This window comes from Medicago sativa, chromosome 5 (genome assembly GCF_051527215.1).
Source record: "Medicago sativa cultivar Bolivia chromosome 5, Bolivia_mono, whole genome shotgun sequence".
In the NCBI taxonomy this organism is placed as follows: Eukaryota; Viridiplantae; Streptophyta; class Magnoliopsida; order Fabales; family Fabaceae; genus Medicago; species Medicago sativa.
Window position 1 is genome coordinate 24032950 of NC_140753.1, and position 13607 is coordinate 24046556.

Here is a 13607-nt window from a genome sequence, read left to right on the forward strand (position 1 = left end):
TAAGTATATCTGGTACTTCATTTCTTCGACATATATTTACAAGCTTTTGCTGAAATTACAGCTGATTTAAGTCCTCACTAATATCATAGGGGTAAACTAAATATCAATCTTTCGTAAGTACTTATTGAGATGTTTTTCCCATCATCATTATCACAAAATAATAATAATTTGGAGACAATGCCAATTAAGACCAATCAAAAGCAGGGTCCTTCATTGGGCCGACTAGCTATATATATTTTATGGGAAATGTTAACTTGTGCCCTTAAGGCACAAGTTTAGAAGCCAAATGTAGAAATACTGTATTGGAATGCATAAATTAAATTTAATCTTTAATGTTTTAAAGAGTTGATGCACAAAATTTAAGGGAATATTTCTTTTTTGGGATTTCTTAACATGTGCCCTAAGGGCACAAGTTAACACCACCCATATTTTATATAATGCACTAGTGGATGATTAATATCCTAAACAAAATTCATTTTTTAGTCAAGGGAAAAAAAAAACACATTTGGTTTGTATTCTATTATAATATGAAAATGGTCTAGAATGATAACGTGGGACAAAATCCGTATAAAATTGTGACTAAAATTGGAAAGCAACTTAATGGATTTATTTCAAAGCAAAACACAAAGCCACCCATCTTAACTTTTTAAATGATATAAAAGTATCAATTGAAGGGAAACTGCTCTTCCAATAAATAATAAATATCTATTCCCCTTTAAATTTTTTTTTTGACAAACCAAAATGAGATATATTAACAAATAATTATGCTCCTTAGCACAAGGATTACATAAAGAAGCAGAACAAAATTACAACAACCAATCCTTGTGAATCAAAACAGTGGTAACCAACGGTCAGTCAATCCCCTAACAAACAAGGGATTGTTGCCACCACATACGGTAACCAAGAGGAAATCAAACATTTTTCGCTTTCAACCAACAAAATGAAGTGATTTTTATCTTTTCCATAAGCTGTATAACCGATTTTACATTATTAGAGAACAACCGTTGGTTCCGTTCGTTTCAAAGAACCCAAATACAACAAAGCAAAATCATATGTAAGAATGAACAGCTCTTCACGTGTTGCCAAAGAATGAACCCAAATATATATGAACTGATGAAAATGATCCATAACATGTTGGGGATCCACATAATACACACCAAGCCCGCTCTTTATGTGTTGCCAAAGAGAACCAAAAGTAGGAGAATGAACTATGAGATGTTCTGCTGTTTCATTTTGGCCCCACCCTGAAACACACAATTGAGAGTCAAGGGGAATAACTCCACGACGCCCTAAGTTATCCTTTGTAGGCCACCTGTTGCGGAATAGACAACACACACAGATAGAAACCTTTAAAGGAACACTTTTATGCCACACCGCTTCCAAAGTCATGATCGTGCATCTCCTGCCGCATAAGCATTTGATACACCCAATTGTGGAGCATTTTCCTGCATTCAGGTGCCAAAGCCAAACATCCGGACTAGAATCCTGTACAGACACGTTAGAGAGTAAAAGCTTAACTTCCCCCACTAACTCCTCCTCCCAAGCCATCAACTGATGCCTTCACCCCGAAGCATCCCCTTCGTTACCCCACCCTAAAGCATTTATCTCACCCTCCGTCAAGTCCTTATGAGTGGACAAATCATACAACCTTTTAAATCTCAGTGTAACCAACCCGACCCAACCCAAAAATCCGAAGAAAAAAAAATGTGTTAAAGGGTTCAAACCCTAGTCATATGATTAAAGGGTTCAAACTACTATATTGCTAACCAATTGACACAGTTGAAAACATATGCATTGATTTATGATGAAATTTACATATGATTTAGGTCCAACCAGCATCAACCGCATCCAAGAGTATGCTGCTTATGTTAATATTTTTTTGGTAGTGGCCGGGATTTGAACCCTGGACATTGCATATTTTATGTATTGTCCTTACCAACTGAGCTATGCTCACGAGGACTTCAATATGTTAATATATGACCATGAACATAATTTTCTAGATAAATTAATTCAATTATCCGGTACTGACCCAATAAAGGAAAACTTTACTATCCACTATGTATCAATATTCAAATATTATTAGAAAAGACGTAAATAATTGACTTTTATTTTTTTTTCCAGTTCCGTTTATTGATGATTTGGTATTTTTTTTCTTTTGAAATTATGGAGGTTTTTTTTTTTTTCTCCTTCCTTCCAAGCTCTTCATTTTAAAATTCACTTGAATTAATCTTAAAAGCTAATAAAATATCAAGAAATAAGGCCGTTCAAGGCATGTGTCTGGCGGCTGGTTGTTTAAAAATGATGAAAACATTGAGAGCTCTATTTTGTCTTCTAGTGTTTGACAATAAAAACATATATACGTGTGAAATATTTTTCTTTTCATCCTATGTTCGTGTAATATATTTTATTAAAATTTAAAAAAAATATTTTAGATAGTGTTTGGACAGCGTCTTAATGCTTAATTAAAATACTGACTAATTAAATTAAGGATCTAATATAGGGTTAGGTTTATCATGTAACCAACATGCATGAATGTTTCCAAAATTTCATTTGAAGCAAATAATCGAATCAATTTCAATGGTAAAAGCTTAGACTAGGTTTCTTCTTCTAGAAGCATATGGAACCCTAAAATAAGGCATTAGTTCTACCTATATACCATGATGCAACGAATCAATAGTAAAATCTTCGTTTTAATATCAATGAATAGGAGAAATAAGACAAAGCACACCAATTTTTTTAACACAGAAAACAATTAGATAGATATTTAAATGCTTAGTTTAATATGGTGTTTGCTACAATGAGAGTTTGCTTGTAATTGTTAATTGCTTGTAATGTAATAGTTAATTGATGATGGGAAGGAGGAGGATGCATTAAAATATTAGGACATTAAAAATGAAGATATGGTAAGCAAAAAGGTAAACCAATATTTAGGTTAGAATAGGATAAGCACTATGACAAAAAGAAAATGATGCTTTTGAGCCTATCAAAAACAGTAAAGTCAAATTAACAGTAAAATTTATTTTTTATTTCATATTCCTATATATTTCATAATGTCAGCGAATAGTGACAATGTAAAAAAGTAGGATTAATCCCCTATTAAACTTATTATGGTGATGAAGCTTATGATCACATGTGTTTTTTAGAAGAAATGCAACTCTTGCTACATACTTTTTGTTTTTAAATAAATTGGGGAGAGAAAACTACTATTAAATAAAATACACTAACTATCATTTTACAATCCATTTAATTAGATTACAAAATCAAAATCTTAGGTGCATTATATTATATACCAAACATTCTATATATCCTACATTCATATATACACGCCAGCATGCTAACCAAGTTATACCTCAAAATTAGATGAATTCAAGAGTATTTTCTGGCTGAAAGCCATGACCTAATTACTCAAGATACTGAAATTCATTTATTTAAGAGATGATATCTTTTGACATGTTCTTAAAAGACTTGCTAATTATTTGCGTCACACGATGTTGATAAAAACAAAAGATGACACCTCCAAAATAGACTTGAGTATATTAATGTAGTTAGTGAAAATTCAATAAGAGATGAAATCAAAGTTTGATATATAATGATGATTATTCATGTTCAGAAAAACAATTTAATGGTAGTTACGTACTTCCAAAGTTGGAATGGTTTAGACATTTGAAAGTTTGGTATACTTATCCAAATTAATTTGATGTGCAACATCATTACTCATTAGTTACCTTTATCACCAGAATGTAAGCTAATTCTAATGGTTTGCAACAAGAGGTTTAGATATACAATTGTGCCCTAACATTAAATTGATTGAACAAATATTCATTTTAGAGATCAGTGATTGGCTTTTATTTATTTTTGATAGGTACTCATTGGTTAACTTGTTTTCTTAGACAAGCAATTACACATGGGAAAATTATTTCTCAAGTGAAATGATACTAAAGGACATACCAAAATACAAAAAATAATTATTATCACAATAGTCTCTATTACCATCCTACCTAATCTAACTACTCATGTAATGGAGAAACCTAATTTTATATCCCAATTTTATCACCATGTTCCATCTTGAAATATACTTGTTTTCAGAATTGAACAGCCATATATTTTCAATCAATATGCTCTATTTAGTTTCTCTTTGAAGTTAAATTTGTTTCACACCTTTGACATGTGACATATCAACTAGAACTAATTTTTAACAGCCTATGTGTTACTTTATCTAATCAAATCATTGGTGAGTTTACAATTTCTATTTGTGTTAGTTTATATAGTAATTGTTTCTATTTGTGTTAGTTTTTATAGTAATTGTTTTTAAGAAACTCAATGAAATAAGGAATGAATATTGACAGAAAGAATAAAGGAGACAACTTGTAAATGTAATATGAATCTAAAACATTGTATATAATTGCCAATGGCTATATATATACCATAAAATAAATACACCATAAGAATTGTATATATTAATGTCTGAACAATCATTGGTCAGTTCTACAATAATTGACTCTATATAGGAGCCAAGTCAGGACAAGCCAACTCAAATGAATAGTGAATATTTTTTCTAATTTCCTTTTCCTTCATGCTTGAGAATTGATCATTATCAAACAATTTCAAGGAAAACAAGGAAACTATGTCCTTTTCAAAGAGCTTCTTATTGTATTTGACTGCAAATTGAGGCCTAGTTGAAGATCTAAAGCTTTACTATGACTTTGGTTTGAAGAAGGGTTCAAAATGAAAGGCTTATCATCATTGGAGAAAGTAAACATGCAAGTATCTTGTTGGGAAGGAGAAACATGAGAAGGAAGAGAATACCAACTAGAGTTGGTATCATGAACATTTTTTGACTTGAAACTAATTTGAGATTCTTCACTCAAAGAGAATTCAGAGTTATAAGAAGAAGGGTCATAAAACCAATGAGTATCTGAACCATGGTAAGAAAAACCATGATGATTTTTTTGAAAAGGTTGTAAGTAATAGTTTATGCTAGCTTTCCTAGCTTGAAGTTGCAATCTTTTTTTCTTCATTCTCTCTTTCTTGTGTGCATTTTGATGGCCTCCTAATGCTTGTGAGTTTGCAAATTCTTTGAAACAATATTGACACTCAAATTTTCTCTCATCTTGGTCTCTAGATGAATTTTTTTCTTGGACAATTTTATCTCCTCCAGATGAAATTGAGTTAGAGGAATTCACACTTTCATCTCCTTCATTAGACTCTTTGACAAGTCCTTCATTATTATTCTTTGTTGGATTTAGCTCAAAACCAAATAGCCTAAGCCTCTTCTCAACAGAAATATCACACATTTCCTTTTCCATGATTTCTCTTAGATGATTGAAAGAAATATTTTTTTGAGGTAGAATTGCATTGATTAGTTGTTATGCATATCTTCCTTTTATAGTATAAGCTCTTAGGTTCAAACATGCACAGTACTTTAATTAAAAAAATATTAATACTATAGTTTTATGGCACATTGGACAGCATAAGAGAAGCTAAGGTCAATAAATATATATTATAATACAAGCTTTAAAAGAAAAATAGGATAAAATGGAAGCAGTCTTACATGCAATGTTTCTTATTAAAAAAAGACTATTTAGCATTTTAATTGTTATAGTATACACCTCAAGGTTCTCAAACATAGGAGATTCATTGCACTCCTCATCTTAGAATAGTTGAGCTATTTGTAATTTTTTTTTTTTATCAAAATATGACTGTCATTTTTAATTTTCAAGATGATATTATAGTTATATTTTTTTCTTTCAACTTTATACTCTAATTAATACTATATATGCTACACTCCAAATTCAATATTTTCCACAATAATAATATTTTATCTCTCTCTCGCTCATATATATATATATATATATATATATATATATATATATTTGTTTTTTCCTTCTGTGTGAAATGGTCAAAATGTCGACTATTGTGTAACATTGATTAATTTATTAAAAGTATAATTAATTAAAGGGTGCACTTAATAATATTTATATAGTTCCACTTGGGTTTCTTTTATATTAACAAAGTAATATATATTCTTTGCTTAAGACATGATTAAAGTTATTTAAATAACTGTAGCTACAAAAAGTCAAAGGAAAAAAGATGTGATCATCTCGAAGGAAAGATGCACTAACTTTATAACGTATCTACTATTGTACTAAAATTTGCATATCTAACATTATTTTAGTGACCAGCCAATGACTTTATGCCTTAATGTATTGTCCTCTACCTAAGCTTATTATATATTAAGAAAAAGTTTGCCAAATTAATATTGCTATAATGGGTGCTAAGCTATAGCCAAGTTCCATCTAATAGAGTTATTCAATTCAAGTTATTTATAAAATGCTTAACATCTGTACAAATTTGATTATTCAGCACTAAATATAGTTTCTTTTTATAATCTTCCCACCACCCACAATCACATTAAAAAACAACCTTAATATGTATTTTTTGACCATGTTTTCAATAACATTGTTATAGATACAAAGTATCCATTACACCATTTATCGGTGACTGTTTAATCTTTGTCAAAAAATTGATCGGTTATATAAGATAAATTTTTTCTTTCTAATCATGTTTTTTATATGTAAGAGTTAAGAAATGAACTCCAAACAACTTATTTAGATGTTCTAAATTTTTTGCCAATTGTATTATTTGATCGTTTATCGTATCTTATGAATGGTCTTGTAATGGGAGAAAACTAAATGATGGAATATAAGAAGTGGGAAATGATGTAAGCATATATACTAAGACCACTTACAATGGCATGTTGAAAATGAGATTCAACACAAAATACCACTCCAATGGGTTGTTTAATGCATGCTTAATATTGAGGTGGAAGAAAGAGAAGTTGAACCGGTTCAACACAATTGAAAGCAGACCAGATGCCACGTGGCGCAATTTTATTCGTCTGATTCAGGCGCGTGTACAACACGCACAGACAACGCGCGTGAATAGATTTGGACGGAGAGAGAAGAAGAAAATCTGGAATGCAGGGGGACGCGTGTTGGCATGTTATTGGTTGCCCGGTTTTTAATTGTTTTAAAAATTAAACCTCAATTATTTTGTTGTAAAATAATTTTAAAAAAAATAAAAAATATATCAAAATTCATGATTTTTTTTCCTCTATAAATAGAGACTTGGTTCATTTGATTTGGACACAGAAAAAAAAATCAAGTTTTTCACTATCTTCTTCTTATGATACCATACTATCTTCTTCCTCTATAAATATTGTATTGCATTTGAAGTTAAGAAAAATAAAAATAAATTATTTAAATAAATTTTATTTTTACAAAAAAAAATTGTTAAGTTTTTCTTTATTTTAATTTAATTATAATCGATAATTGTAATTTTACGTAATTATAAAAACAAAAATATAAAATTAAATAAGAATAAGAAATAAAAGGTGGTGGGGTAGAGTGTTGAATGAAAAAAACCATTGGAGAGGTTAAAGTTGAATGGGTGTTGAATTAAGAGAGAGAAGATGATGTGGAGTGTTGGGAATTGAAAAAGTAGGTGTTGAAGGGTGTTTAATGTTGGTGACCATTGTAAATGGTCTAATAATAGTCTTCCATGAGATCTTGGCATATCTTCATAGAGCAGGCAAAGCCTATATTTTATACAAATTATATTTTTCAGGTGAATCAAGTCATCAACTATAGTATTATTCTACAAATAAAAGTTGGACAGTTGTTCTATTTGGGCCTACATTCTGTTTGCTTTTGGGACAATTTAGAAAAATCATTAGATTGTGTTTTATTCTATTGTCTTTTAATTTGATCTCCCATTGGTTGACTTCTTCCACCAATAAATTTCTCATGCTCATCAATTCCCACTCCTTTTTATCTATTTTCATGCTTTAATTTAGTTCAAAATAATAAAAGAATTCTTGCTTTAGGAGGAGAATTCCAAGTAGGCATGCTGTCATCTACCATTTCATATTTCATTATCCTAACATGTGGAATAAAAAGAAGCCATGTGGGAGGAAATTGGGTTATGGTGGCTTAATAAGTGGGTGGGTTGGATGATTGATTGATTTTAGCCAATTCCATTTTCATTACACGTTGGTTTAAGAATATCAAATCATGGTCCTACCCATCAGCTTCAAAAACTTGCTCTCTAGCCATTGGATATACTCTACCTTTTTACAATGAAAATATTTACATAAAAGGGGTATACTCCGGTTGTTGGCGATGCACATTAAATCGGTTTTGAAGTTAAAAGTTATCATAAATGTAAGATTAAAAAATATGTAGTTTGATTTGGTTCAGTTACCTTTTAAAATCAAATCAAATCAAACAAATGCAATTTGGGTTGGTTCAGTTGCGATTTTTTGCGAGACATTACAATTTTTTTGTTCCCAACAAGTTAAAAACAACTTATTTCCAACAATGTTTCAAATTTAATCCATAATTATAATTTTATTTTTATCCAACAATGTTCTCAACAACATAGTCCAAATTAAAAACATGGTCCAAAAAGTAAGCTTCTCTTACAAGAAATGCAAAAGACTAAAATTTAATCTATCATTACAATTTTATTTTCATCCAACAATGTACTCAACAACATGGACTAAATTAAAAGAGTTGTGTTATTTGAACATCCATATATGTGACAACTTTTGTGACAACCAAAATTTTACAAAGGAAATGAGATATTGACACAAAAACCAAAGCAATAGAGAGATAAAGTAAAAAGATAATGTGAGTATGAGAGAGAAAGTTGTCACAAAAGTTGTCAAAAATGGTTGTTCAAATATCATTTCTCAAATTAAAAACATGGTCCAAAAAGTAATTTTCTCTTGTAAGAAATGCAAAAGACTAAGTTTTTATCATTCTCTATAAGTTCTCATTGAGTTTCTTTGATTTAAAATATATCTAACATAACAGATCGCGTTGAAGCAAATTAAAGCACACATATACATTTTTTTAAAATAAAAAGTAAAGAAGAAACTTAACAAGAGAAAAATATATGTCATTATATAAAGGTTCACATTGAGTTTATATGAGTATTGGATTGTGTGACATAAGTTTAATTAATGTTTCTCTTATGTTCGGTTTGATACAGTTTTGTTCGGTTGATAAAAAACCCGCAAACCTAACCAACCGTGCGGTTGAATAAAAAGATGGCCAGAATACATCCAAACCATATTTGATTTTTTGCAGTTTCGATTTGAATTGGTTCGGTTTTTTGTTTTTATATTGGATTGGTTCGATTTTAAACACCCCAATACTCTGAGGAGAACCATTATACTTAGCTGGGAATTTCCTATATAGTTCACATATATATATATATATATATATATATATATATATATATATATATATATATATATATATAGCTTTTATGCACAGATCCAAGTCCTAATCCATAATAGACTTCAATGTAAGGGCATATGCTAAAACGTTGCTCCGCCAATGTACCAAAGTGTATCCCTTTCGGTAATCAATCACTGCATGATCACCATCAAACTTAGATCCATCGATTGCGTCGAAAATCTTTCAACGACCGCAACTCAATCTAATTTTCTGCCTAAATCTCCACTTATAAAAGACACATGCATTAGAGAAACGTCCACAATCAATTCTTATAAACTTCACACTATATATTCAATCAAATATTGAATTCAACATTGAAATGTTTGCAGATACATCACTCTCTCCGAGAAGCCGCGTGACCATCCTCCATCACAACCACCAACTTCGGACGTCATTTTCAATCCAACTCCAATCAATAGCCTATGAACAAAAGAATTTCTTAATTCAAACCTAAGTCACGACCTATAAAATACGATCACAAACACAAACAATTAAGACACCAACTCATATATAGATACATGTCAAAATTGGATAAATTAGAAGTGATTAAATGTATTATATATGTCCATGTCATGTTAGTGTCAACCATCTAGATATGTCAGACACTAAACTTGCCTTCAATCTAAAATGTCAATACTAGATAGCCCGAAGGTTTGTATCAGCCCTCACGGTATACGGATATATTAGCCTTCACTTTTGGAGAAATTCATATTAGTGGTTTTCTAATATTTTATGGGGCCTTAATCCTTATAGAATGCCAAAACTGACTGCAGTCATATTATAATAGTAAATTACAAAATACTATATATGTTGCTTCTGAGAAAGAACATGTTTTAGATTATTTTTTTTGAAGAAAAAGAACATGTTTTAGTTGAAATATTTGTTTATGCCAAATGCGCTCATAAATCAAATGAACTTGGGCATTAAAAGTTAATGTAGCAACAAGGAAGATTCAACCATGTCTCTATTTGCTGACTCGCAGGATCGTAACTTACAAGACTTGTCCCTAACCTCTGGCAGCATGTGGAGTTGATCAAGGAATTTTTGGTCTAAAGGGTTTAGAGTTAGGACTTGAAAATTTATAAGATAGGAGTATACTATATAAAAGATCACATCAATACAATTGTGATTATAGATTAGGTATGTGTCTAGTTTAAATTTTTCCAAGTCATTTAGTTCGTACCAAAAAAAAGTACATATTATTCTTTTGACCAATTATTAGAATTAATTTTAAGGTTAAAAATGTTTTTGGTCTCTATAAATATATCAACTTTTCGTTTTAGTTCCTCTAAAATTTTCCTTCAAATTTTAGTCCCTATCAAATTTTCAATCACTACTTTTTGGTCCCTATTTTTAATTTAATTTTTATATTTATTTTTAATGAAATTGTGCAGAAATGTGTAAAAAATTCTCAAAAAAAATATAATTTCTTTTAACAAAGCACAAATTAAATATGAATTTTTAACCGTAAAACATATAAAAATTTATATTAAATTCATGTTTTGTTAAAAACTTATAAAATTTTTTGGGAGAGATTCTTATAATATTATGAATTTTTCTACAAAATTTTATTAAAAAATATGAATTATACATATGAGTTTACTTTAAAGGAGAGACCAAAAGTGAAGATGGGAAATTTTTGAGGGATTAAAAGTTGAAGAAAATTTTTAGAAGGACTAAAATGAAAAGTTGACATATTTATAGCGGTCAAAAACATATTTAACCCTAATTTTAACTAGTGTTATAGATATACTTTTTTTAAAAAACTTTTTTAAAAAGCCAAATATGATTTTATTTCAAATATAAATTTTATGTTTGGCTACTCTCAAACAAAGTTGTTTTTGTTTCTAAATTTCATATTGATCATAAGTGATATTTTGTGTTAGTTTGGAAAGTTGTACAAACTTTACATCAAAATTACTTTTAAAATAAAATCATTTAAATTTCTTCATATCAAACTCACTTTCACAAAATCAATTTTAGGACTAAAAAGAAAAACAATTTTGTTTCTTTTTGTCCTTTTAGATGTTTTTGATTTATTGCACTGCACTCGTTTTTCTTCACTGTAATTTTATTTCATTAGGTTTTTGAAAAGCCTAAATTAACCCACCCAAATTAGTACCTGAGAAAATCAAACTTGAGATCTTGAGACCTTAAGACTTTTCCGATAAGGTTGTTATAGTATGTCTTTTTAAGTGGTAAAATACCACCACACCGCAAGTTTCACCAAAGCTACCATTTGAACATTAGTTAAAATTCATTGCAAACGATCATGTAGGCGCAAGATTTTTTCATCCATCGTCAAACCAAACAACCACTTAAGTTTATATTTGGTATCATAGTGGGTATGAGAGAATCACAATAATTCACTGTAATTTTTCAAAAACTACACTTTACAGCTTATGCAAAATCATGATTGACCACCGTGATTCTGGCATACTCACTGATACCAACCATAATCTCAATGAGGCGGTATTCTATATTCACTTAGTGCACTATAATATATACTCACTTTTTATTATAAGATATTTATCGAGACATTGCAAACAATAGCTTATAATTTTATAAGTGTTTGTTGGAACAAAATGTGTTTAACAATAAACCTTAGAAAGTTTTGATGATAACAAGGTATTAAAAAATTGTCAATTGGACTAGCTAATATTTGTTCAAGTGTACAGGACCATAGTTAAAAATTTACATCATACAAAGGTTCTGAAGAACAAAAGAGAGCTAAGGAATCAAGAAAAGGAAGCTTTAAAGCATCTGAAGAGAAGTGCTCCTGAAGTCAAAAATGCTCCTGAAGACAAAGCGCTCCTGAAGATGGATGACGTCATCAGAAGCTGAAGTTCATCAGAAGCAAGTTCAGAAGCGACCTCATCAAAAGCTGATTATCACCACAAGCTGAAGATCAAGAATTAACACTTCAAAAGCTGTCTATTTGATTCGAAAGAAATGCAGAAGACTAGTGGAACTTTGCAACGGTCATTTTGGTGAAGATTTGAAGGCATTGGAAGCTTATCTTCAGGAGCGTTGACATTGTACTATGTACGAACTGTACAACCACTATCCCCACTACTCTGTTTTGTGTCCACGCTACAGACAAGAAAACAGCTCCAGAATACAGCTACGCCTGCAAAGATGTTCCTTCACAATGGGAATGGATTTCAAATTGGTTCTTCATAGGACAACAACCAAATCAGGCAAAAGATCATTGGTGATTGATCAAAGCTTCAACAACGACTCTTTTTGGATGTGCTGGCACTTACAACGTTCATCTCACACCTCTATAAATAGGAGTGAATACTTGAAGAATGAACAAGACTCTACAACAATTTGAAAGTGTCAAAACTCTGTTGAAATCATTCTGCATCCAAAAGTTCACTTAGAATTTCTGTTCTTAAAGTCTTATCTTAGAAATTCTAAAGTCTTAAGAGTCTGTATCTGATTTGTTTTGTGAACACCTCTGATTGTATATCAAGTGTTCAACCTCAAACATTTTTCTTTGTAATCTTGTTTGATTAGAAGTCTCTTGCAGTTGTGCTTGAGCATAGAAGTCTCTTGATTGTGTTCTTGAGCATAGGAAGACTCTTGCAAAGTGTGCTTGAGCAAAGGAAGTCTCTTGGTGTGTGCTTGAGCAATTGTAATCAGATATTACATTTTAATGAACTCTCCTTGGAAGTGCAAGGGGGACAGGACTACTTCCGGTTTGTGGAAGGAACCTGTATAATTGCTTTGTGTCTTTCTTCCTCTCTCTCTGTTTTTATCCGCTGCATTCAGATTCTGATTATCACTTCAGAAGCTGTCTCACTTAGCTTCTGACCAGTGTGTTTCAGTTTTAGGAGAAACGAAGAATTTTTCAAAACACAATTCAACCCCCCTTCTTGTGTTTTTCTCACCTTCAGTGTTAACATAGTTGAGATGCCTTCTATGTCAAGTGATATTTTGAACTTCAAATTTTTGCTTAAAAATATACGTTGGCAACATTATTTTATTCTTTTTAACCATCTTCAATTATGTTTCAGGATACGGTCATCATCAAGAGCAGTAACCCAAGCAAATTGTGTACCATTGTCGGAAACTATTGGGGTTGAAACAAGACCACCTGGTTGGTAGGTAGGTAGTGGAAAACTACATGTAACACACCAAAACTATTTAAGGGCCAACTTTAGAGCTAACACACCAGTGCCCCGATCTTAGCCGACACATTTTTTGGTCTCCAAAAACATAAGTGAGAGATCAAAAAATAGAATTTTAAAAAATAAAATAAAGATTGTCCCCATGAACTTAGCTCAGTTGGTATAG

General features: G+C 30.7%; 2 protein-coding genes across 2 annotated transcripts; both read right to left on the reverse strand.

Moving 5' to 3' along the window:
* Positions 1–990: 990 nt before the first annotated feature.
* On the reverse strand, positions 991–1389 carry LOC146921181 (uncharacterized). The gene has a single exon (XM_085711258.1). The coding sequence runs from the start codon at positions 1387–1389 to the stop codon at positions 991–993; it is 399 nt and encodes a 132-aa protein (XP_085567384.1).
* A 3042-nt stretch (positions 1390–4431) lies between these two features.
* Positions 4432–5363, reverse strand: ZFP5 (zinc finger protein 5). The gene has a single exon (XM_085714595.1). The coding sequence runs from the start codon at positions 5304–5306 to the stop codon at positions 4623–4625; it is 684 nt and encodes a 227-aa protein (XP_085570721.1). The 5' UTR covers positions 5307–5363; the 3' UTR covers positions 4432–4622.
* Positions 5364–13607: the final 8244 nt, after the last annotated feature.